General features: G+C 34.7%; 1 protein-coding gene across 5 annotated transcripts in view; it reads right to left on the minus strand.

The window, feature by feature from the left end:
- Fhos (Formin homology 2 domain containing) overlaps positions 1-27423 on the minus strand; it is a 94619-nt gene extending 67196 nt beyond the window's left edge. For all 5 annotated transcript variants that reach the window (XR_012960369.1, XR_012960368.1, XR_012960370.1 and 2 more), the window contains exons 1-3: positions 27369-27423; positions 5290-5370; positions 369-3799 (exon numbers count right to left, since the gene is read on the minus strand). Coding sequence is in view for 2 of the 5 variants with exons in the window: in XM_076134937.1 (XP_075991052.1) it covers positions 369-3799; positions 5290-5307 (3449 nt within the window). In the remaining 3 variants the exon portion in view is untranslated. The remainder of the gene's footprint in view (positions 1-368; positions 3800-5289; positions 5371-27368) is intronic.
- Positions 27424-27684: the final 261 nt, after the last annotated feature.

The following is a 27684-nucleotide window of genomic DNA, read 5'->3' on the forward strand; positions in this document are numbered from 1 at the left end:
TTGACTTCGAGACAGAGAATTCGTGCACTACCATAGTTGGAAATCTCTTTGTGAGTAAGGAATACGGTCGTGTTGTGTGTTAAATTATCGAAGAAGTATATTATTATTACGAATTAGATAATTCACACTGAATAAAACATTAATTTAGAAAAAATATATTTAGGATTGCACTCATTTTTATGAGATTTGATGAATCGTTTGTTTATATGATTTATAGTAACTCTATCGATTGTATATAAACCCTGAGTAGTTATTGTGGTAAATGTATCTTATAAACGAATAAAACGTATTCGAGTCCCAAGGTTACACACATACTAGTTTTTTATCCACGTACAGAAATAACATCGTTTAATGTATTAAAGACTCACCTGGAACGAATCTTCTTAATAACAGGACGCTGCGCAGTGCTGTCATGTATTCTGACTTGTGTCGGATCTATCTCCTCGCATTCGTCGTCGTCAAACGGCACCTGACCCGTTCTCCTAGCTAGTATAGAGTCCATGAATGGACTATAAAGTTGGCCAGAAGTGCCAAGAATATCATCAATATCAGTATAACGAGATATGTATTTGTTCATTCCCTTCTGATAAGAACTGGGCGTCCTTCTAAATTGGCGATTGTTCTCGTAAGGCGATGCGCGCCCCCTGTAATCTTCATTTTCTTTGGGAGTCTCGAGTCCTTCAGGGCTCCTTCTCGCTCCTAAGGGCTCATCTGGTAGATGCAAGGGGAAAGGTGGAATGTGCGACGGTGGAACGTAAACCTGAACCTCGGAATCCGATGAATCACTTTCTTCCTGCGGTGGAGGCGTTGGCAACTTCTCTATCCCTTCTGGAATGTTCTTTTGACTTGACAACCACCAAGGTCTCTCACCAGATTCTATATGACGAATACGTCTTAATGGGAAATTGCGCTCCGAATCAGATTTACTTAAACTTTGACTATGATTTTGATGTTTATCTGGTTTACTATTATTGATCGAATTTTCATTACTTGAGACCCACCAGTCTTTTTTATCGCCGGATTCTATATGACGAATTTTGAAAAAGTTAAATTTCTCACTATTTTCACTGTCACTTGACGACTTTCTAGGTGGACTAAGTCGCTCTATGCCTTCTGGAATATTTGCGCAACTGTCCAACCACCAGGGTTTCTCGTCATCAGCAAACTTACACTTTTTAACTATTTTGTTTGAATTTGATTTTTCAGAGATTTCATTAGTATCTTTTTTGTTTTCACCGCTTATACTATTAGATTCCATCCACCATGCCTTTTCACCTGATTCCACATGTCTTATCTTTCGTTGAACGTTCTTTTCCGAAGGAGACCTTTGAGTTTCACCGTTTTGTAAACTACTCTTCTTCTCGGATTCAGAGTCTAACCACCAGGCTTTCTCACCAGAGTCAATGGGTTTGATTGATTTAAGTTTAACAAGGTTATCGTCATTTGAGGCAATAATATTTGTGGTGTCATTTTTTCCCTTACTTGATCTATCACTTTCTGTTGTAATATTAGAAACATCTTTTCCAGTCGATTCAGTGGTTGAAGTTTCTAACCAGCGACTGTTATCGCTACTTTCTTGATGCCTCATTTTAAATAGATTTGTAACAGGCGCCAATGCTCGTATCAAGAAAGACTTAGCTTCTTCAGTACCGTTTTCATTGCGTGATGGTGAGGGTTGCTTGGCAGATCGATCGGTAGGTATCGATAGTTCATCAGCAGAAGTTCTAGAAATATCATTTGTTTTCGATTTAGACACCGTTTCATCTTCACTTATAGATGATTGCGTTGACAAAGTTATACTTGATTCTGGGCTGTTACTTTCTCGAGATTTGGAATGTCTCAATTTAGAAGGTCCATTTTGTAAATTACTGCTAGAAGGAGTTTTTGATATACTTTTTGATGTTGGACTTTTTTCACTCGTTTCGCTACCTTGATCTGAATCGGTAGAACTGACAGATTTACTTCGCTTTTTTATGACTTTCTTTTTTGATCCTGACTCTGAAGTAGAATCGCTACTAGTTTTTTTTGCTTTAACTTTTTTAGTTTTTACGTTGCCTTCGGTTTTGGGAGCTTGAGGGGGTAATTGGCTATTTGTAATAGTAATTTCTGGTGATACTAAGTCGGTAGATGTAGCTGGGCTTTTCGCTCGTTTTAGCTTAAGATTCACATTTATTACTAAGTCTGATGGGTCACCTTTGTTTTGTTCCGGTGCACCCAAAGCATCGTTTCTGTTCTCAGCTATATTATTTAGTGAATTACTGTTGACTGGTTCTTTATAACTATGATCAGACAAGGAATTCGAGTAAACAGAATTTTCTTTTTTATCCGGTTCAGTACTGTGACTGCGACCAGATTTTTCACTGGCAGAATATGAATTACTTCCTGAACCTTCTCTTAAATTAGAATATTGTGTCGAATATCTTCCTGCGTAGCCTGTATAACTGCTACTGTTCGGAGAATAATATGACCAGTTTGTAACACTTGTTCTTGCAGTACTTGCAAAACGACTTGATCTAGTGGGGTCATCTAATCTGTCTGACTGAATTTCTTTGTCTATCATCTCAGGCTTTTTCTTGGTTCTAGTTATTGTCTTTTCTATAGTTTTAGCCATATCAGCTCTTCTGGTCCTGACATACGCTGAAGAGCCAGGTGGCGTAGGTGAAGTATGTCTCGTTACAATAGTTATTGTTTCAGTCTCGTCTTCATTTTCATCGGTTTGAGTAGCATTTGTATTACATTGTCCTGTATCCTCACCATTTTCATTCGTTGGTTCATTTTGTGGTTTTGGTTCTTCTATGATTGCTGGTGGGGAAACGCATTTTTCTAGTTCGCTTTTTGTGGGTTCGGAGTGGTTAACTGGTGAAACAGAAGTCCTTTTTACTGTGGGTGGACTTCTTAAATAATTTGAAGATAATCTATTCGCTATTGCGTATCTGTTGATGGTTATTTCTGGTTTAACTTCAGCCCTGGACGAAGGCCGTGAGTAACTATTGACAGATATATCGGGTTTTATCTCTGCCCTCGACGACGGTCTCGTGTAATTATTTACGGATATTTCAGGTTTTGTTTCTGCTCTTGATGAAGGTCTCGTGTAATTATTGACGGATATGTCTGCTTTGGTTTCTGCCCTCGATGACGGCCTTGGGTAACTACTGACGGTTATTTCAGGTTTTATTTCTGCTCTGGACGAAGGTCTAGTGTAATTGTTGACAGTTAATTCCGGTTTCACTTCTGCTCTCGATGCAGGTCGTGTATAATTTGAAGTTCGAGGGTATAACTTGTAACTCGACAGGCTGCTGTAGCCCGTAGACTTATCAGTCTTACTTGGAATGTCTTTTTCGCGATCCCCTGGGCTAGGTTCCCGAGTTTTATCTTTGAAATTTTTCGTAGGTTTCCTTTCTGGGCTCAAGTGCCGAGAAGGTCGGCTCAGACTGTATTTCGATGTCGGTACGGGACTAACGTCTCTACTTTTTGTGGTAGTTGTGATCGATGGAACACTGAGCTTCGAATAGTCTTTCTTTTCATATTTTGAAGTGGGTTTTTCCGTTTTACTTGTACTATAGGAATCATATTTGGAGGCAGTGGGCTTTTCGGTTTTGTTATAGTTTGCGTATCTGTTAGCAATGGTCGAAATAGGCGTGTCTTCTTTTGTTGAGCGATCTGGACAGAGGACAGGGATGCTTGATGACTTGTATGAAGGAGTGGTGTTGATGTATTTCGCTGTGACTGTTGTCGGCCGTTCCGTGGAGGTGTTCGACGTAGTCCTTTCTCGACTCCGGCCGTATGACGGCGAATCGTACTGAAAAATGTAAAAAAATCGACATTATAGTTGCTATCTTCCGCCATTGCAATGAAAACATTCATTGTTGTGTTCGCATATCAATCATAGTACTTGGCCATAAAACAACATGGGATCCATATTCTTCGTTCAACACTATCATATAATACCGCTCCTTTCGCCGTTTTATAAATAGCAAAGGGAATGTGTGTATGTTAGTTTGAAGATAATATACGGGGAGAGATTTTATTGAGCCCGTCGTGTTTGGAATATCTAAGATCCTAGTGTACTAATTAATCGTAGATTCTCTAAAAAACGAATGTTATTATATTATTCTGCTATAAGTGCATGTTTCATAAATTTTTTTATCTAAAATCAGCTGCTCGTTCGTCGATCCAATAAATATTCGGCGAGCATACTCATTGGAATTTCAATTTGAATTCCACATTAGGTCTTATCTGACAATGCATAAATATTTACAAAGTTATGCGGACTTCGATTATGTTAATCAATTATTCTAGAACAAAAGTTTCTGATTTCAGATTTTTTATTTAGTACATATTTTGTTGTTGTTACGTAGGAGTTGAAATGAAGCTTTTTCGTGTTAATATAAATTAGGTTGGCATAGTATTAACGTGTTCTATACATTCATGTAAACATAGAAACTGTACTGGAACACAGTACCGGTAAACATATGGACACTGTTTTCCACCTGACATTATAAATCCACCGCCTACAAGAATATATTCTTAGCCAGATAGAACAACATTCATAAATTAAAATAGAATTACAGAACGATATATAAATAAACATTTGACATATTATAATAAAACTAGTAGAAGAGTACTGTCTTGCCCTTCATTTCAATTATCGTTGATGTCCGATCTCATGTTCGCTTGCTTGTCGGCTCGCTAATAAATGTTTAACATGCTGTGTAATGTTCCGATGCTATTTCAGTAAGGAAAGCTAAATAATTTGCAAGTGTTTTGCATTTTTATCAATACTAAGAACCGACGTGGAATTAAAACCTTGTAATTGTATAGTCTTTACAATCAATTTATTGCGTTCGGATTTACTTATTGCCTTATTTTTTTCAATTAACATTAAGCCAGGTCTTCGTATATTTTTTACTGCGAAAATTAAAATGTTGTTTACTGGTGTCAATATCGCTATGTTCCTGTGGTATGAACTGGTATGGCGGAGAGAAAGCACAATTTCGGACACTCCTTTAAAATCAGTCAACCCAGTAGTACTTTACCCAACCCGGTAATCGAATTCGAGACCTAGTGCTAAGCAGTCGCGTACCTTATCTCTTAGACCATAGGCACATTTATATAATAATCATAATGTCAAATTCAGGAAATCATGAGTAAATTATTGAAGAGATACATGATTGAACTGTCAAACTATTTCTTGTACATACAAATTATATTGCAATCTGCTGCCGCGGTATGAAAATGACGACATTAGCGGTTTATAAAGTGTAATTTTATTAAGGAAGTGCTACTTACATAGTTCCTAAAAGACATGGCGATGAAACATCAGCTCTCTTCCATTAGCTGAGGGATGACTTTCCAAGCTTCCTCCAAATTCTGAAACAAATTTGCACGTGTTTATTAGAAAATGATCTGTCGCGGATATCCTCTGAGATGTATACAAGCCGCGCGTGTGTGTGTCGTGTGTGGTGACCAAACTGTTTACGCCAAATATTAGAAAAAAGTCTTAGTGAAATCAAATCTGTCGGTCAATTTTCTATGAGTTTATTTGACTTTAGATTACTGTATTCAGGGGGTCTCTTGGCTACAAAATTCAGATCTACCTTGTATACATATGCTTAAGTCTTGAGGGTTTATTTCCCGTAATTGGCAACTTAATATCTTTCAAATCGCGATCTTGTTCAAATCTCCGACAACGATAAGTTTGCGTGTTAAATATTGCACGCGCTTTCAACCAATTTTGTTTACCTATTATCAGTTTTAGTGAAGGCGGTGACGAGAATTTTGAAGCTCTCTGTTGTTTTGTTTAACAACTGGGAACAACCCACAGGCTTGACACACTTTGATGAAAATAAAACCGGTGTCATGAGGGATTTTACATACATATTGTTAATCACGAACTTAATTTAGTCGAGACTAAAGAGATCTGAATCACAGAATGTTGGTTTTGACCGAGAAAACCCCCATGCGTGTAACACTTTGATTGTGGAAACTTTTCTATTAAAATAAGAATGTACACAGAACATAAACAAATTTAAAATGAATCAAAGACCCAAATTATCTCAGGACTCCGCATTAAATCATCAGGTGCTGCTTCAATCGGGAATAAATTACCATTATCTGCGTTCATGGTTGACCCAGAGATGCATTGATTTACGACAATGTAACTACTTTTCGATCAGTTTTGTAAGACTTAACAGCTCCAAACAGCTTTAATGTTCATCACTCTACAGAAGCATTTATAAGCAAATTACTTAAATTCGCCATTACCTCGCACATTAATCAGTCAGGTGTTTCCGATAGCACTAACATACATGCAGACACTTCATTTAGTTCATAATTACTGGTGCGAAGTAACGGGAAGGTAAGATGGGATACGTAAAAGGCAGAATCTTGTTCCACAATTCACCCATATGTTGAATTTTACGATTATAACGTGATTGCTGTTATGTTCAAGACGTTGTAAATACTTATGGAACTAGTTAGTGTTTATTGTGGGAACATTGTTGATGGCAATTGTCTCCAAGAGCTGTACTAAGAGTTGTAAAATTCACTGCAGTGTGTTTCCAAAGTTAAGCATTAATTATGGATTCATAAAAAGATACATAAAGCGTGAATACTGTAAGGAACTTCTCATCAAATCATCTTCATTGCAAAGCTATTTAAAAGTACACCTAAAATTGTATAATTTATGAATACTCCCTTGCTACTTCCGTGGTACATGACGGTTAATTTATTTTTAGCAGTAAAGTCTTAAATCCGAAGCAAAATGTATAAACCCTCTTTGATAAATAGATAATAATCGGAATGTTTCTGTGCTAAAGCCAAGAAAAAATTAAATCTAAATTTTGTGAAAATCGGCTCTTGCTCTCCATTTTAACAACTGGCCGTGATGCTGTGTCATAACTAAACCAAAACAAACATACTTTAACTGTGAGTGTTAAACAAACACCAAATGTAACATCTCAAAAGTAATGAGAGTGCATTGAAATCCTTTCCACATTCAAACAAATACATTCCATACGACCACGTAACCAACACCAGTTTCTTTTTAGTTCCAAAATAGAAACGTTTTTAGTTTCCGGACTAACCTATATCGATCTAGTCAATGAACAAAAGATGGATGGTCAATGTACTAACCGGTTCGTGTATTAACAAATTTCAACCTTAATTTCTAAGAAGTAAAGCTCATGTTTGTTTGCACACACTTCCTAATTATTCCTGGTCGTTTGAAAATATAGATCACACGGACAGACGCAGTGATTACACTTGTTTTTATTTACGGTTGTAATTGTCGTGAATGTTGTTCTAAATTTTTGAAGCGATCGGTGAAAAATATTAGAGCATTCGTCTTGAAGTCAACATTCAGTGGATTTTTTAGACGTGATTATTTATATTTGTTGCATGTAGCTATATTTGTTGCGCTGATTTAATGCAGTCACGGTGCATACAGACTGTAGCAGACATAAAAACATTGCTAAAGATTTTAGTATGGCACTGAAAAATTACTAGCTATTACTCAAATCTGTATTGATTCTTACATGACATAGCATGTAGAATTGTCTTATTTGTATCTAGGGTACAACAGTTTAAAATTAAGAATATGGTTTCACTTGGAAACCTATCGTTCATTAAGGTTATTTCTGCAGAAAAAGTCAGTAGTTAGTAGTACTACGTGAAATTATTATAGTCTTTGCTATCATAGAAAAAAAATAGTTATTAATATTTATACTAGTAAACATTTAAATTCGTAAATTCTCTATACTGTATGACATCTAGACGTATTTCTATGAAAAGCTTTGCAATGAATAGTGTTATAAGTCATATAATAATGTCAAAACAATGAAACCTATGTACAAAAAAATATGAGGAAAGTTTGTAGGGCTATTATTTTATGCATGACATATGGGGTGCTTTGCACAGGGCATATAAAAAGAGACTCTCAGACGCGCACATGCGCAGTATACAGCCTCATCAAATACATAGATATGCAACTTTTAAGAACAGACAACTATTACTCTGGGCGATCAGCTATAAATATGGATGCAGTTACTATTATTTAAGTTTATTTAAGTAAAATAAATATCAAATGTAGTACATTTCGACTTGTTTTTATTTCTAACAGATTTTTTTGTTATATAAAGACATGGTCATATTCACTATGTATTGATGGCAATGTCCGAGAATTTTATTTCAATACTTCATTTATTTCCTGCTTAGGAATACAGCCTAAAAAGTTAATATTTATTGTAGCTACGCTAACATACCGTTAGCAACAGAAAAATGCTAGAAAGATGATGACTAATTAGATAACGATTCCATAAGGTTAATTTCTAGCAAACCTAAATACAAACCACGTTTTACCTCCCAAGAATTTCGTCACATTCACGAAGAAGCAATTGAGGGGCTCACTCGTTCATCACAAGGCAACAGGCACCATAAGTTTGTGCGACACAAATAGCTTCTATCCTCACTCCCTAACTAAATTATTATGTAATTACCGTCTTGGTTACTAGTGAGACGCATTACCATTGTCAAAGCTCGGCTCTTTATTACCATACGAACATATTCTGAATTGTTTTGCTCATGTCTTCTTATTACAATGTCTATGCGCGCTTTTTGCATTCAGTCGTTGATTAATTCAGCTGTATAGATTATAAAGATTTAATATTCACCGTTACTCTGATAATATTAGTGTGACAGTATGTCATGCGCAAATAAAAGAAATATTGCAAACCATATAGGTACTGTGAATATGAGATAGATAGATTTAAAAAACACATCTCGTATAAATTTGACTACGGTTTAAAATAAGGAGATATGAATATGAGTTTCACATGTGAGTATTTTGGATCGTTTGTTTATCGCTATGTCAATTTAGGCTTTTAATACTAGTCTAGGTAAACGGGCTCTTCAACTGACTTTACTGAGAACTGGTTAGGCGATTATTGCCGATCGTGCGAACGATAAATTGAGACAAAAAACATCAGGAATATTTACCAGTTAATTGTTCTGCGAGTTTACTATATTGTGTACACGGTTTTGGATCGAAAACTCGTGGGAATTTCAGGTGATGTCTGCAGTCGTTTAAGTTGAATGTACCGCGGCGTCTTAAGCTCAATAGAGCTAAGCGATTCCACTAGAGTGATCTGTGTAGAGGGTTTGGAGAAAAAAGTAGGATACAATGTGACGCATTTGGAAGTCTGGACGCACTACACCGTCTATACTAATATTATTAAGAGGTAAAATATATTATGCAAGTTTGTTAGTAATATTTAGGGTATAATCTCTGAACCTACTAAACCTGAATCCCTAACATGCAGCTGCGTTATCCTAAAGTGCTGTAGGCTATATTTTTTTTATATCATGGTATAAGCCGAGCGATTATAATCTTTGTCAAGCAAGACGGAAAATGTTACCTCTTATAATAGTTAACTTGCTTGCGCTGACTAAACAGTTGCATAAAACTGCAAACAACGTATGGCATAATGATCCGTCTCTAATAATTAAAAAAAAATCAGCGACACTATATTTCTATATTTTAGCAGATATTGGAGGATATTTATGTAATAAATAACCCATTAAACATACTTACATTTGGATGATTACTTAAGCAAACAATATTAATCCAAATCTATCAAAATAAATTATCCAATCACCACTGAGACAAGTATGTCAATAGATTGTGTATAAACTGAGATAATATAACATTACCGAAACGCAAAAATAGCACAAATTCAAATAAAAATTGGCTCCTTAAAAATGTTACATGAGCATTGCATTTAGTAAAGGACGCAATAAAATTTTTGGGACATGTGTGAGTGGTCAATAGAAGCGTTGCCGTGAGTTTATGGGGTCGCCACCCTTGTCCTCCGGCCGCCATCTTGGAAAAAGGAGTGAATACACTTTTTTCACGATGTATCAAAAACTATGTGGCATACAAAAAAAATGTAGCGTCATTATCTGTAGCAAATTGTTTTGCCTACAAATATGTTCCTATAACTTTTTGCATTAAATTAAAATTAAAGAAGTTATAAAGAAAAATGTATGACTTTTTATAAAATGTTTTTTTTGCTCTATATTATATTTAATACTTATATTTTACAAAAAAAAATACTTCACACCAATCTTGAATGAATTTATAATATTGAATGAAACGTTTTTTGCTTATAACTTCCTTAATTTTTGAAATAAGGCAAAACGTTATATTGACACATTTGTAGCCAAAACAATTTGCTACAAATTATGACTTTACAATTTTTTTTGTAAGACGCATAGTTTCCGAGATACCGTGAAAAAGGTGTTTTTTCCCCTTTTTCCAAAATGGCGACCGGGGGACAAGGGTGGCGGCCCTACAAACTCGAGGTTAAGCTTATATTGAACCCCCCACACAAGTCACAAAAATAAAATGGCGTCCTCTAAGCAATGCTTTATTCGGTCCTTAAACTATAATATTCAATGGACTAATAGGATTCTATTTATAGACGGAATCCGGTAACATATTTTCGACATCTATGTGGACAAAGTCGCGGGCAGAAGCTAGTATAGAATATAGAGCTGAACATTGGAAAATGCTGAAATGTACCATACTATAAGATTTTGCAGAAACTTTCACACGTCTAAATCCAAAAACAAAAGAACTATCCTAAACAATTTTGCCCCCTATTTTAACCCCTTAGAAGATAATTTTCTTATACAATAAATACTATAATAATTCGAAGTCAAAGAAAGAAGCGTCCAAAAATTAAATAAATAAACACTTTTGTCCTCCTCTAAGGGATCATCCTTTAGAGGATTAAAAAAATACTGAATCACGAATTTATTGATTTTAGCTCCTAGAACAAATTTACTCCTATATAAACTCTTATTTATATCACTACAAAGTTGGTACAAATATTCACTGATACAATGAATATTAAAAATAATAAAAGAGTTGTATCCCCTGTTTAAATACCCAAGAGGAAAAAAATTAGGAACATACATTCTTACCTGTCGCCTCCATGTTATATAGTACTTCCTGCTTAATAGCATGTTCAAAGGTCTAGTAGAAATTCAATAATGGCTGCACCTCCCTCTATATATAAAAGCAAAAGTATACTCACTCAGTACCACAGTATGTAGGTATACACTGTCTGACTAACAAACGCGTGTAAGCTACGAATAATGTTTTGTAACTTAAATCAATTTTGAAACTGTATGGGAGTGAGATATGCATTACACTTTGTAACTACCCAAAGCTTTATTGGTAAGACAGAAGAAACACAAAGAACAATGTGAAGTAATCCCTACACGTAGTCACAGACAGCTCGTGAGTGAAACACGCGGAAATAAAATCTTACGTATTTTAAAGTAGATGGCGATTGTCCAAGCTCCGTTTTATTTGCAAGCTTGTAAATTGAAATTATTCCTGCAATTCTGTTTAGTAAGAGATAAAATTTGTTAGCTACGTCGGCTAAGAGACATCGTATTTTTTATCAATACGATTTTTAGTGACGTTTTATGAGTAAAATAGAAGGGTGAAGTTGATACGTACTTGTTACATTTCTACTAACTTCAATAGTGAAGAAAAACTTCGTGAGATTCATGCTTTCAGAAATATGTTGATATACAGTCACCCGATCCATACCGTATCTGTATGTATGTATATCTAAAAATGGACTGGACTATTTATACTGAGTAATTGGTAAACAATGTCCTGCGTCAATTTCGTCTCAATCAGTTCATCAATTTATGTAAACCAGAGATAATTTGTATGATTTTAGTCAACGACAATGAATCTAGAAGTTCAAAAGGCTAATAAATACGAAAACTATATTAGATTTAGGAGCTATTGTCTGACCAAATGTGGTCTAGTACTGGTACTAGCTAGGTTAGCGGGCTCTTAAAGCGAAATCGATCAATGGGTGTGGGGCACCCTAGATAACTACTTACTCCAATGAATAATGCCTAAATGATAATTATTGTTTAAATTTGAAATATTACATAAAATATCTTAGAATATTACAGTTAATACATGACGTTTTTGACTACAATTGTTTGAGAGACTTGCGTACGAGAAGGTTATTATAAGCCGAAGTATCTAGTGTTGTCAGCGTGGTTTTATATTTGTCCACACCTATACATGGCTTTAAAATATAACTATATAAATAAAAGTGTTTATTTGCAATGTCTTTAAACCTTTGTTGTGAAAATGCCTCAAATGATTTTTGAAAACTAAAATAATAGTTTAGGACACTAGCTACTTTAGGTACGAGTTAGTGTTTCAATAAATAGAATTAAATCAAGAAGAAAAGCTTTATTTCTTATAAGCTTGATTCAGATACATATTTATGTTAACTACTAATGACATCGTAACTTAATATTTAAATATATTCCTTATTGGGAATCAAAATGCTTAGAATTTAATACTAACACGTAGATTAGAAGATCATTGTATCAGTTGAGTATGTTTCTCATTTAAGGTTACCTTCAGGTCGTCATTGAGAGTGTACACATTATTGTGGCATGTTCGGCTCAAGCTCTGGTGTTGAGCCAATCAGTGGATCAAAAAGTGGATTATTCATTTCCCTTAAGATGACCAATCTGTCATATCTTATCACCGCCAGGTTTCCTTTTGATCTTTCCACCTGCAATTGCTTTTTTAGTTCCTTCCTTTTAATTAGCACATTTGGTGGAAAATCTTCATCGATGCTGTATTTGGTATTCCTTAAAACCCTTTTCTGGTCCAATAATTCTAATTTCAAATTCATTGATGCAAATGTCACTATTGTCGGTCTTGGGTTTGCTCCCTTTTTACCAATTCGCCGGACTGCCTGGATGTCGCCATACTCAATTCCGACGTCAAAGTATTTTCGTATGAAATCGTATAGCGTGATTTCAAATAGGTGATATGATGTTTCACCTTCTTCCAAACCAAAGAAAATAAGATTTTTCTGCCTAATCTGTCGCTCCAAATAATATAAGCGCTTTTCCTGATTTTCAACTTTGGTTTTTAGCTCGTCGTATTTACTATCCATCGTGCTGAAAGTATCGTCTAATATTTTATTTACATTTTCAGGCACAAGCTCCGAAATTTTTATTCGATTAGCTTCGACTTGATTCTTCTGCTCCTCCAATTCTTCTTTGATACTTTGGTATTCTAACATTTCGGTATCCATTGTTTGTGATTGTCTATTTAATACTGGTCGCACACTCACTTGAAGTAACAGTACTCCCGTTGGTAATACTCCTTAACTGTTGCACCGACGCTGCGGCGGGCCGCGACGCGCCGCGACGCGCAGGTGCGTGGCCCGAAACGATATTGTCTATTCGCTGATGTTGGCGCCACTGCACGTTATCACACTATCAGAATCAATAATGGTGTTTATAGGTTATTTATTTTCTGCATCTTATCACTTTGTTTTGATTAAAAACAGACGCGATTATTATTTACTTTAGGAAATATGTCCTTATCTTTCGATTTAATCGAATGCTGAGAAGTTTTTATGAACTTTCGACCGTATAATGTTTATTTCTCTCGAGAGCATCGCTCATAACGTTCTCACCTTTTGACAACTGGGAGCGGAACTCCCGCAGTTAATCAATAAACAGTACGGGAAACCTAGAAGAGCGAACGTCGCCCCTCCTCCCTCGTCCCTCTAAAGTTGAGTCGGAACTAAATTGTTTGCGAAGTTAGTTAGTGTTTAGTATTTTTGCACTTTTGTTCATTGACAAAAAACTACTAAGCCATTAAATACAATCAAAACTTATATTGAAGTACATTGGTGGAATAGTTTTCTTTTAAATACGTATAGATTTCCATCATGTAAATTGGAATTTCTCAAAAAATATTGCAACACTCGGAATATTTCAGAAACTTGAATATTGCTTTAGCTCTTATAGTTAGTTCATGCAGTTTATTGCATTTTAGCTCTACTTTAGCGCTTTAGAATACGTCAAGTTATCAACAAAAAATAGATGGGATTATTTTAGTATTTCTATATTAAATTCCCGAAGAAATCGTCTTATTTTAGATAAAACTGTATGATTGAAGAAATAAACATCAATATCAATATCGTTTTCTAACATAAAGCCTTTCTCTAAGCGCTATTTTTTAGTTACTTAGTTTAAATCAGTCTTGGAACCAATGCTGATAATAATTAAATAATCAGTGAACAATGTAAGAAGTATTTGTTAAGGTAGAAAATAGTACAAGGCGGTTTATCGTTTTTCAATTAATATTGACTCTCACAATGAGATTTCGCTCGGGGACCACTATAGAAACCAAGAAACGCATTTCGCTCAAAAAACTTGTTCTTGTTTATACTGGTAATCAATTTCAACTGCCACAATAATGTAAAAAAACTTGTTGTAGAGTTGTCGAACACGACTGTAGTACAACTATTAAAGGCTGCATTATAATAGCGATTTTAATAAGTGAACCGGTAGGAAAACGTTCGTATTGAGTACGTAGTTTTAACACTTAGTTGTGTAAGACGTGGACTATATTTCTTATTTTTTGTGTTATGTTCGTGAAATCATATTGTGTAATGTAGAATTAAATTCCAAAAAAATCTGCAATAACTTGACAAACAGTCATACGCAGCGTACATACATAATTACTAAACACATAGAAGCGTGCATCAAACAATCGCTATAGGAACTGTTAGATTTATTTCTGTCGAAAGTACATTACGAAAATAAATGGCCTACTCTGTAGAGAAGTGTCAAACAGTTTGAGTTCGGGTTATTGCCTCGAGTGAAATGGGGACGGATTGGCTTCCCGTACGTGGACGCCAACACCTATGCCAATCTTTGAGGAAATGCTTTTTTCTAAGGTGTTTCTTGCCCTTTATATAGGCTAAGAGAGTAATATTTTTGTAACAATCTATTTTTACGGTGCCCATTTCGGTTTTCAGACTTCTTTAATGCGTATCCATGTCTACACATGCCCTCCTATAATCCTTTAAATAGTAATATAACTCTTTCAAACGTGTACTTCAAATGTAGTTTTTGACATTCATTCTACTAAGTCTTGCTCAGTTTGGCGTCTATAAATCGTGGTCTATCTGATATGAAACCCATTTTCATTCGTCTAAGAATCGGAATTAAAACCATCGAAAGCATGACCTTGAATGCCTCGTAAAGGTAAAATTATAAACAACGCAAGTTGTTAAACTTACAAACGAAAGTATTTGCTTCTTTATTTTTAATCTACTTACAAACAAACAAACAGGTACTTACGATTTATATTCAAGGTGTTTGTTGTTCTTAACTTTGCAATAATTTATTGAAACTAAACTTTTCGAGCAATTTTACGAGAGGAACAATGTTCGAGCGAATTATTTTAGGCGTTAATTAAGACCAATGACCTCTGCCAATCTGTTTCACGTAGATGCATTATGTTTAAGAATCCGACAAATAGTGAGATGTTCTGATAGAAATTTTACGTTTCGTATTCACGGCAACCAAAACTTGAAAAATTAACTGCTATTGAGAAACATAAATACGTGTGTATATGCTTTGCTTCATGTGCTTGCTTGATAGAATTTATTGAAAAATGAGTCGGAAAATAATACGTTTGAAATGTATCTAAAACATCAAAAAGTTGACATTAAATTATTGCTAACGGATGTGTTCGTTACGTTATTAATTTCATGTGTTTTATACAAATGTTAGTGATTTTATAATGATGACTAAGATTAATATATAGGCAATAAGATTGTGATCGGTTTTGAATGCCTGTGTTAGACTTTCTTCCTCAAGGGCAAAGCTGAAGTTGGCGAGCGTAATCATAGATATAAACTTTCTGAAAATTAATTTTAGACATTCCGTGGCCTACTATACGGCATTTAAACCACGTTCGTTGAACATAGATCTGAGAAAATCATCTGTTACTTTACTCCTTAGGGCTACGTGCGACCTAGAATACCTAATGCCTAGATCAGTAATTACTATGCCAGTTACGACGACCTGAATCCAGCCCGTTTAAAATAGACTATAGCTATTAATTTTGCACAAAGATTTATTATAAACTTTTGCTAGATTTATGACTTGCATCAAACGCCTAAAAATGAGTCAACACGATTTCCTTTACTTGGGTTTTCATGTCGTCTTTGACTATGATTAATGCTTGAAGTAAGATTTCAATATAACTTGAAAATTTTTTCGTGCTATCAGTATGTCTATTTTGTTGTTATACAAGCTGTTCTGGCTAACTATGTACTACCTCAGAATATAATAGTATGTAAAAGTTTTTGTTTCCTAACAAATAGTTTGTCTCTGTCAAAGCGGGTGCGTTCAGAAACTTAAAAAATATTTATCAGGCTACACAAACCAAATGCCTGTCGTGGTAATAAACTAATACTAGAAAAATTATAATGACTATATGACCAATCAAAACATTTGTTTAAAGTGGCTCCTTAATCAATGCAACAAAGCATAGCAGTTTTCACGAAGTCATACGGCTAAATGTTACATCGTATTTTATATTACATATTTGTGTTTCATATCGTTTCTGAAAAGGTTGCGTTCAGGAACTGACTAAATGTTTGACTGATGTGACCACTGTATGGAAAGACACTCTCAACTTTTGAGCTTTCGTAAGATTTGTTGCTTTTAAGTAAGATAATAAATTATTAACAGACACATAATTCTAAATCAATAACACAATTCCAAAAAACACGTATTTCACTGTAGAGTCACGCAGAACACTGCGATGACAAAAATAAATGAAGGCATAAAAAAATGAGTCTACGTGAGCGATGATGTGATTGTGATGAAACTACGCCGACTCACCGTTGGAAAATCGCCACGTGGCATTTATGTTTACAAACCCGTACTGCCCGAAGGCCCAAGAGTTCAATCACTAGAGCAATCTCTTTTGTATTTTCTCACTTAAATCTCCATCCCGCACCTGGCCAGGGTGGTAGACTCACGTCTTTACCCATTATTCTGGGTGGAGACTGTCCACTGAGGCAGTAATAGTGGCGTAACCATGGTAGATTAATAGTATTCTTGTATAAGGTGGTAAAATGGAGAACGGATCTTTGATGGAATGGCGATGCCGTCCAATCATAGGGTTTCAGACTTGATGGCACTTCCTAAAGACCAGATATCGGCTATTGAACATCTTTTCGCATTGCGGGATCCCACATTTTACGCAATAATGCATCTATCAATGCCCCTTGATTAATAAAAGGATTCCTGTTCTTCGAATCAGTTACAACTTGTGTTCTTACTCTCAAATCATATTTCTATGTCATCTTATTCTGTACGTCTCATGAGACAGAACCATGGTTCTATCATATTTCACAAAGATGCTAGAAATAAAGTCTAGTTAAGAAGTACTTGTTAGCAAAGTATTGGACTTATATTTTTTTACAAGTAAGTTCATTTCACATGTCCACAATGTTTTACTTCATTAAGAACTTTTAAATACCGCATTATACATTTGTGTAGTAAACACAACGTAAACTATTTTTTATATTCATAGCTCATGAGTCACAGAACATTAACGACTTCTAGTTTGTTGATTGTTTAAGCCTTTGGAGTGTGGATAAAAGCCAAAAGTATGCCAAAAATATCTCTCTAAAGATAGCTGGTAAGAGATTGGTTCTCAAGTGGACGACCCCGTACCCAAGTGGCCTATATTCTTGCAATAATTACAGGAAAACCTTAATTAGTTCCATCGACATGGTAATGTGTATATTCCTCGAAGAATATCGGGTACAATCTGTAAACAGTTGTCGCTCTAAATTCACAAATCACCCAAATCTTGCCTCCAGTTTTTAAAATAGACAAGCTTTACCTGTGTACTACATTTGGTGGAGCAAAAATCTAGTAAGTAACACTAAGTAACTGACACATTTTAAAATTCAGATAATATCATAAAGTGATATGTTGCCTCGGTTTTGCCTGCAGTGGTTTATAAAAGGTGACATCGCCATTCTATGATGAACACATACTGTGCAATGGTATAATTGCATTAAGTGACTATGTTGGTAAATACATTATTGTAAACACTGCACAAAATAAAGATAAAACGTAATGTTTGTCCTAAAAAGCACCAAATTTCGTTAACGCATAAGATACCTCCATTTATTGCCGGAAGCCTTAGCATTCTAAACGCGATGAGGCAAGCAAATGTTTGAAAAACTAAACCTGACTAAGGTAACTAACAAAACTTGATTACGATCTTAAATATAAACATTATAGCGAAAAAATATTCAGGACTTGTATTTATCATAAACCACATATTGAGAACGGAAACATACTTTCAAAGATGCAATCTTGGAATACTATTAGCAATAACTTTAAAAAAAGAATAAGTTTAAGTAAGCATGGTCAGACACCATGTTTACTTAAACTTTTTCTTTTTCACTCATAATCGAAGTTGTTTACGAATCTTACTTAATGTATGTTTGAAAAACTGCTATTTCATAGTTCATCTACGCGAACAAAGTTACAGGCATCTGTTATATAGTTATCAACACAAATATAAAAGAAAAATTATCGTTAAATCTATATTTGATATACTATCATTCATGAGAGTAGAAGAAAAAAACTATTTATTAAAATTTGTTCACTCTAAAACAATTAAACCCGCCCGTACCAAAAACAATCACTCTAAGTAATTACTTGTTTTCACGTGTCATTGCCTTTGCGTTTGATTAAAATATTACAGCTTTACGAAACAGTCGGTGGTTCAAAAATAACTTCGAAGCATTTCGATGCGATGGGATATCCTGACAAATTATTTTTATATATCCCAGTTTGCCTCTATTCCGCTGGGGACGCCCTCCCCACTCCTAATTGTTCCTAGGGGGCTATTTTAAGATTTACACGGAATACGTACACTGGCTGTGAATTGTACCAAAATGTTTGCAGTTGTTTTGAAGATCGACGCAAATATAAGAACGTGCTTGCGTCTCCGATAGTATTGTTGTATTCTCGTGTTTCAAAGAAGAATGTGTTGTTTTCAGTAGGAAACGTAGTGATAGATACGTATTGAGATACTTGTGGGTACTACTAACTTTAGTTAGTAGCCATATCTCTCGTTTCCACTTGGTTTTCAGTAGCAAGAACTAAAAACAAATACATGAAAGGGCTTGCTAAGACATTTAGTCTTGAAGTAGATAATATAACAGCAGGACTTTAATTTACCCATTTTCACACCATTTTATCTAGCTCCATTCCTTCTATTATAACTTGATGTTATATAGTCTTAAACTTGTCTATTGTATGACAATAAGTTAGATTAATATAAGATTTAGGAAGATCAAGCTTATGTCCCAGAAGCTTGGTTTCAATCTTACTTGTGGACTCAAAACAACGTGTATTATAAAATTAATAACACCGTATTCTGATAATAACTGATAAGAAAAAAAAACTGGCCTTTATCGTTAAGAATTGCCTGATATAAGTTAGAAACTAACTTTAGTTGATTGGAAACTTTGTGAAGGAAATGATTTTGTCTACAGCACAGTCCAACAAAATATTAATAACATACCGCTAGTTGCACAAGTAAACAATAATTCATAAACTACCTAAGGTTACAAGATGGTTGCTAACACCGAAATTGGGCCAATAATTTATAAATTACTGAAAATGAACTTGACACACATTATAGCGAATGTTTGTAGTATATGTTTGAAGGAAGTGGTGAGTGGTAACTGTTATAATAACCTTAAAACTGACGGTGTTGGCCAATTAACTAGCGTAAACAAAACAATTGTGTTTACAAGTTTTGCACGCTTATACTTCGTCGGTAATAAACCTACTACCTAAAACCAAGACTAACTTTTGAGTATTCTTACGTCTCGGATCAATCATTGGGATACACTTTCTGACTTGTGACTGTCCAGTGTCCTTACTACAAAGAAAATTAAAAATCAATGCAACGATGTTCAGAATCATATAATAAGTCTTTAGAGACTATTAAGTCTTAAAATACCCATTAGTGGATCTTCAGTAGTAGTATATTTAGTATACTGGTTCCTGAAGACATTCAGGGACCCAATAGTAAGTCTGTTTGGTTGGTTCACGCAGACTTGGCGGCATTTCCTGCCTTATAATTTTCCGTACGACAAGGCAAACTAATCAACACTGTAACAGTATCACTTCCTTGTTGGTTGAATTGTCAAGCCGACTAGCAGTAATCTCGATATATCGTCCTAGTAGTCAAGTCACCGTGCCAGCCTACTGATCAGCTTGGCTAACGTGCTTACTCTAAGTTGATGGCAAGATGAAAAGTGACTTGATGACAAGCTGTTTCTGGTTATGTATGTGCACACTTTACTTCATAGTCGCAATAAAATTACTTATATTAATATACATTTGGGTATAAATACTTATGTTTATTGTTCATTTTATTAAGAATTGATTGTTATATTCAAATACTGTTTCTAGTAAAATCCCAATACGCTTTTCTGTAGCGCTTGTCTGAGATGTGTTACTAAGAATTGAATATATCTCAAAAAATGTTTGATTAACCATCGAGGAAGTATGTTATTAATATGTTTAAAATGAAGAAAAACCTTAAATTTGTTAGCCTAAAAGTTAGTTACATCAATCTAATAGCAGTCTAAAATGTAAAAACCAAATAACTTGCCCTTTGCGTAATCTTCTGGTCTTAATTGTACAAATATGAGCTTAGTATCAAACTAAAAGAAAACGAAAAATAACATTTCCTAATGCGATATATTTTTTATTCTATCTAAGTGTCAATTGTACAGCGGCACTATCAAAAGAAACACAATCACCTGCATTCCCGGTTTCAAGTATCTTAAACAATAAATTAGGTATTTCAAAGAATTCCCACGAGTGAAACTTGAAGCGCAATGTGTCGTATAAAATATCGAAGTCAGGTAAACTGAAGCTAAAATGTTGATGCGGTTGAAAACGCTGACAAAAGCTCTATTGTGAACTAGGTTGCACGCCACGACTTTGTTTAAATATTTATTATTTATTTCCTTATTAGAATTACCTACTAATGTTTTTCTGTCTGTTACGCATTGGTATTATTGTAATCGTAATATAAAACTATTAAACGTCTTAATCATTACATAAAAAAAATAACTCAACATTAAAAGAAGTAGTTACGGAAAACAATATTTCTTTTCCCTACACAAACTTTTCATACCCGTTAAGGATGCGTTCAGATACTAAATAATACACTAGGTAAATAAAAACAAACATTTGCCGTATTACTTAATGCTAATTTGTGAATGAACATGCTATTAAATCTTATTGTCACTCAAATTCAATTGTTTGATCAGTCATTTAGTCTTTAATTTTCGTCTATTTTACATTACGTTTGTGTAGTTCGCTCAAATTTTATTTTTCTACCTTTAAACTACAATTTTGAGCCTTTCATAAATTAAAGTTCTATGTTTTGCATATTATCTACTAACAAGTAGATAGAAATATCTTACATTTTTATATTTAGTAGATTTACGTTTAGGTCTGTATCTTCTAACTACGGAACGCAACTTTGTAGTTGCATTTCGTAATTTTGGAACGCATCGGTTGTATGATTGTTGTGGCAGCATTGATGAGCTAGGATGTAAGGGCGGGGGGCGCGTAGAGACGCCATGTGCTCCCTCCACCCCTAAATCAATATAACGCGGAGGGATGTTCAAACTCACTGGCGACAATCAACAGAGTTTTATAAACACTATGTTTATAAAAGTATTTTATTAAAAATTATAATGTTGCGATACGCGCTCTAAACAGTCCAACAATATATCCTAAAGAGTAGTTACTTATTCTTCGACCACCCAATCCAGTCAACCCCAGTCTCCAGCTGAACAAAAAGTTTCTTATTGAAGTTCAAAACAATCGCTGATTTTATTTGTAGCATTCCATAACACGCGACTACTGTTTTTGAAGGGTGTCCGGCCTCTCAGCAACGAATGAAGGGAATTGCAAAACATGTTCTTTTTAACTGAGCTTAAACAGAGCAGAGAGCAAGGCTACGGGAGCTGCCATCTATAACGCTTGTATTTAAATATGAAAGTTATTTGTGTTACTTGCAATGCTGTAAAGGAATTTGTTGCAGAAAAATGTTTGGAAGAATTTTAGTTAACCTGTTGAAAGTGCAATAATCCAGTCTACTTGACCCTAATATTAAAATACTACTGTCTACTTCTTTTGTAAATTGAATTTTCAAACATGATAGTGTTAGAATAGAGACATAGAGTTGAATGTATTGTTGATTTTTCTTTGGATTTTGAAGTTGGGTGTTTTTGTGGAGGCTTTAAAGAAATTGGCTAATGGTGTTTGGGGTATATTGTGTTACTTAATATAAACATGTAACAGTTTTGATTTTTATGGAGTTAGGTTGAGTTTTAAAAGGTGGTTTGAGTTTGGTTTTTTGACTATCTTTCGTTTAGCTTAGCTTTAAGCTTAATTCAGACATTAGCACAGTATTAATAAACTTATTGAAGTAATATTTTAAAGTAGCATTCTTTCGACTGCTAAGCAACCATGTTGAAATAAAAGCCAACTTATCTTTAAAAAAATTTAAAGCTTTAGGAGTATATAGAGAAAATTATTATGTGTCACAACACATAGATTTATATTAATAAACATAAATAAATAACATAGTACGCACACTGTCATAGCGCGTATCAGCTAGCTTACGAAAGTTGAGTTCAAATGCGGACGAAAATAGCACCGATCAGACTCTCTTGTTTATAAATAATACACACAAATGTCTCTGTCTATTCATCTTCTAGCTAACAACGTATCGGGGTCGGCTTACAAATATATTCGATGGGTCTTATGACTGATAACAATGAGTGTTGGGAAGTTTTGCAACTATAGGGTAGGAATAATGCTGGAAATTGTGGTTTTAATCACTGTTTGCATTAGGCGGGCCGTTGAATAAAACATAAGTATCGGAGTTTGAGACTTTAAAGGAGTTGGTTAAATGTATTTTTACACTTTATTTAACTAAGTAGGAACAGGAAAAAAGTTTCAAGAATTTGGAGTTTTCCTCTTGTCTGACTCTTCTCTGTGTTTACGCATGATTGCAACGACTGAATTTGATATAAAAACTTAGTGTGGATTGGCGAAGGGCGTTGTTCATGAGTTTCAAGTATTATAATTATAATTATAAGTACCTAATTGAAGCCAATTACGCGTGGCCAAGACTTATGCAATCTTAAACCGTTTACACGAGAAACGACACACATATTTGACTTAATATGAGTTAAGCAGCATGAAATATGAGGAGTTTACTTTACATTTCGTTACATTCTAGTTCTACGACTTAGAAAGCCCAAAATAAATCGTTATATGATGAGAACCTAGTCTGTTACTAAACATTTCCAAGACTACACGTAAACATTTCTAGATAATTAAGGATTTAAGGGTAAAGACAGTAAAGGTAAAGATCTTAGCTATCATAACGGCATTTATGGTGGTTTGTCAAATATAAGTCATTCTAGTAACAATGTTTATTTAGTTAAGTACCATGCCGTCGCATGTTAGACTAGTTTACTTAATGAAGAGGGACCTCATTGGGACTTAAAATTCTTGCCAGAACGATGGTGCCTAGTGCTTATAGTTTCAGCACATCTCAGACCCGACAGACAATGGTCACAATACGCTTGTTACTACAGCATCTTTAGCTTGCATAGCGCACGAGTGCATGAGCGTGAGTGCGTTAACACTTAAAACATTGTCCCAAAGATCTTATAAACTAAAGGTTACGCCCAAGTGATGTGTGTTCATATTAGTGCGAGATTTAAAGTGCCTATCCGATTTCCGTAGCAACAAATACAAGAAAACTAGAAACATGGGTTGAAAGGAAGCTTGCAGCAGTGGTCTACAATCCACAATTGTGTTACTGAGTATTAGCCGTGCTACGAAGCCGGATGAAACTAGATCGAAAGACGTCAATCACAAGTCTTCTCCACCGGCCGTTCACATGATTGGCTCCTTTCATTTACTATGTTTCCCAGTGAAAAATGCGGGAAAACTTCTTTGGAACATCTAGGCTGTATTGTAAAGTGTTTCTTCATTGTAATTTTGAATGTTAATATTGTATTCAATTATATTGTGACTACACAAAACAACGGGACTAAGAAACCTTTCTAAGAAACTAAGGCCCAGTCCTACAGCTTATGAATAAGTGTCATATAATCTACCTATCAGTTAGTTATAATGCCAGCAAATGTATGAAAACAACTAACAAAAATCCATCAGATAAGGTATCCAATGCATTTAGAAGTGGTGACCGACCATAAGTTCATTACTGTCAGTAAACATTAAATATTAAAATATAATATAACAAACAAACGAGATTATAAACGTACAATAAATGTGAACTAAAATACACTAGGCATCAAAACTACTCCGGTCAATTTAGACATTTGACCCACGACAAATTCAGGGGAAGCTGAAAATTCTTAAAATTGTTTAAATTATAATTATAAACATTGTCTTAAAAGTCCCAACCGATCCCATGTAAGGAAAAAAAATTAGCGGGGTAATAAGGTCCAAAAAATGAGTTTTTCGCGATTTTCTTGAAAACGGTAAGTTTTATCGCAAAATTACCCCAGACATAATTTGTAGATCAGGGAATTTCCTATAAAAAAGGTATCAAAAAATTTTTCCCTAAAAGCCACCGCTTCTGAGATATAACGATGCAAAACCTCTGGAAAAGGATTATGTATTGAGAACCATTCCAAAAGTTTTCGTAAGTCTTTAGCATCTTTTTTTACTCGTGAATCACTTGCAGCAACATGCTGCTCGGTCGTATCCATCCTAACATTAGCCAGATCTTCTAATTTTTCACAAACTGTATTCATTGCATGCATACTATAAACCCATTTACTTATGACACTCTGTTTTGTGCTTCTTCCTCGAGCAATACCTCCATCTGTCTTCATAGCTTTCATCATAGACTGCTCAATTACCATGTCCGTTGAAGTGCCACAGCTTAATTTGTCTGAACGTCTCACAGTGAAGAATCCTTCTGAAATTTTTTTATAGACTTCAGGATCTATGAAATTCTCTAATTGTAGCATATCCTGCAAGTATAGGTGTGCAGACTTAGCATACGGAAAATGTCCAGACGCGTGAAAGTAAGGAAGCATTTCTTTGACGCAGTTTAAATGAGCTTTCCAATCCCCCATACGTTCAGCTCTTAAAAACTCTTTAAGAATTGAAACCATATAAAAATATTGAATCCAAAGTTTCGCTGTTGGTCCTCGTTCCTCATAATCCTTAAGTTTTTGATTCAGTTTATTAAGTAAAGCTCCAGATATTTCATAATTTTCAATATCATTGTATGAAAAAATTTTATCTACTATATTTTCGATATTAATTATTAAATCAGCATCCATGATGTCATCGATTTCAACTTCTTTTAATATTATAATTGCTAAAGCAAGTTGAAGTAGTGTATGAGTGTATTATGACGCTCGCAATTTTTTGCATCGTTATATCTCAGAAGCGGTGGCTTTTAGGGAAAAAATTATTGATACCTTTTTTATAGGAAATTCCCTGATCTACAAATTATGTCTGGGGTAATTTTGCGATAAAACTTACCGTTTTCAAGAAAATCGCGAAAAACTCATTTTTTGGACCTTATTACCCCGCTAAAATTTTTTCCTTACATGGGATCGGTTGGGACTTTTAAGACAATGTTTATAATTATAATTTAAACAATTTTAAGAATTTTCAGCTTCCCCTGAATTTGTCGTGGGTTTACTGATTTTTTGGTCTAATTTGACCGGACTAAACAAGTGTCTAAGCAAATATAAATTTCAATAAGCGCATTAAAATTGAACATCACAGCGAGCAGTCGGACACCGATTTACTGGAGTGTGACAGACGTATTGCGATCGGCGCGTGCGCACCTACCTGTGTAAGTAGTATTCTCGCAATACATAACAAAACCACTATACCTACATATTTATAGAGTTAATTAGTTCAACGGTGTGAATGTACTTTATGTAATAGAAATAAACACTTTTACGCGTGTAGACAATTCATTGAAATTTCACAAAGAATATTTTTGGCTACAAATATCTGTTTTTTTGTCTAGGTTTTATATCGAGTGTGAACTTTATTCGGGTTCGATTTCCGCCCGAACCAAATTTGAGTAAACAACTGAAAGTTTTATTTGTTTGTAGAATACGTGACATAGATCTTTTAACGTTTCGAACTCTTTTTTATAGAGTAACACCTACACTGCTGCAACAGCTGACTCAAAGGTATGTGAATGTTTCAATGTGAGTAGGAGTACTGAAAATGCTCTTCTGCTTGTCTCTTAAGAAGAAACAGGTAAAAAATACCTTACATTGCAAAATGTTAAGTATTAAAGCTAAGTTCTGATAAAATTATTAAAAAATGCATGAAATAATTAAACTGAAAATATGGTCTGTTAATCAGAAAAAATATCAATTCTATTAATTTCATAAGCGTTTGTGTCAAGAACAACCGCTGTTCGTTTTCAGTAGTTCGAAATACATAATTATGTTTGAATCAATGAGGCGATTAAAAGCAGATTCTTTCAAAGTGGCTGCAGGCGAATCGATTATGTGTCTACAATAACCAATTTTTGCAAAGATAATGCTTTTAGAATAAAATGTTCATCCTGTTATGAATTTATGTTGTAAAAACCCGGTTGCACAGAGGCAAGAACCGTGTTTACGAGTCAAATGTTGTTCTGTGTTGCTAAAAGATTCACAGTCCTTTACCCAACCGTCCTTAGTCCTTTACAGAGAATAAAAAAATCTATAAAAATACCTTCAAATATGAACCGAATATCAGATCAAATAAAAACAAAGAACTATCTTTCAATTAATTTAAGTGTCGTTGCGTGAAAAATAATGGGAAGATGAGCAATAATGACAAATATTTCACGGAGTGAATTGTCCATCGAATACATTTACAGACCGAAATAAACATACAAAAGTAACAGAGAAATAAGTCGCGAACAATATGGATTAATTTGGATAAAACATTCTAAAAACAAAGTAAACTTCACACGTAAAGAACCACTTTTAAATAACTGTAACAGAAATTATATCAAAGCCTTGCCAAGCAATGACCCGGTGTACAAAATCACATCGTCCACATACACTTGTACATTACAACACGTGAGACTTTTATCAAATAACCCTGCACAGTTTATCAGCTAAAATAACGTCAAGTTATTTCAGTGCGACGTGTGTTTATCTAAAAAGTGTTGCAATCCCTACAAAATGCCGTTTTGGTTAATTACACATTCAGGACGGTCTTGCATCCAATGTACCGCAAACAGAAATACACCGTCGAAAATAAATAATCCATAATGCACACAGTTTTGTTCCGGGAATACAAAAGTCGGATATGACATGGAGAGATGTATTTTAGTAGAAAAATGCAGTTTGACTGACCTGTTTGTTTTCCGTGTGTGCGCGCGCGCAGAAGGGCGGGCGGCCGACGACTGGGCGGGCGGCGTCTGGCCGCCCGCTCCCCGACGAACCGTTTTAGACCTAGCGAGACGTGCACGGAACGAAAACGAGATTGCTATTTACTAAAGTCGTTGGCATTTCATCTCAATAAAGCTATGTTTTATAGAATAACATAAAATATGAATTTGTGTAATTAAGGATATATACCTGGAAAAATATCGCTTGTCCCTCGTTTCTTTGTTCCCAGACACTCGCTTAAACGGAGTAAATGACCCTAAATTGGTTTAAAATAAAACTG

Source organism: Anticarsia gemmatalis, chromosome Z (assembly GCF_050436995.1).
Source record: "Anticarsia gemmatalis isolate Benzon Research Colony breed Stoneville strain chromosome Z, ilAntGemm2 primary, whole genome shotgun sequence".
Taxonomy (NCBI): Eukaryota; Metazoa; Arthropoda; class Insecta; order Lepidoptera; family Erebidae; genus Anticarsia; species Anticarsia gemmatalis.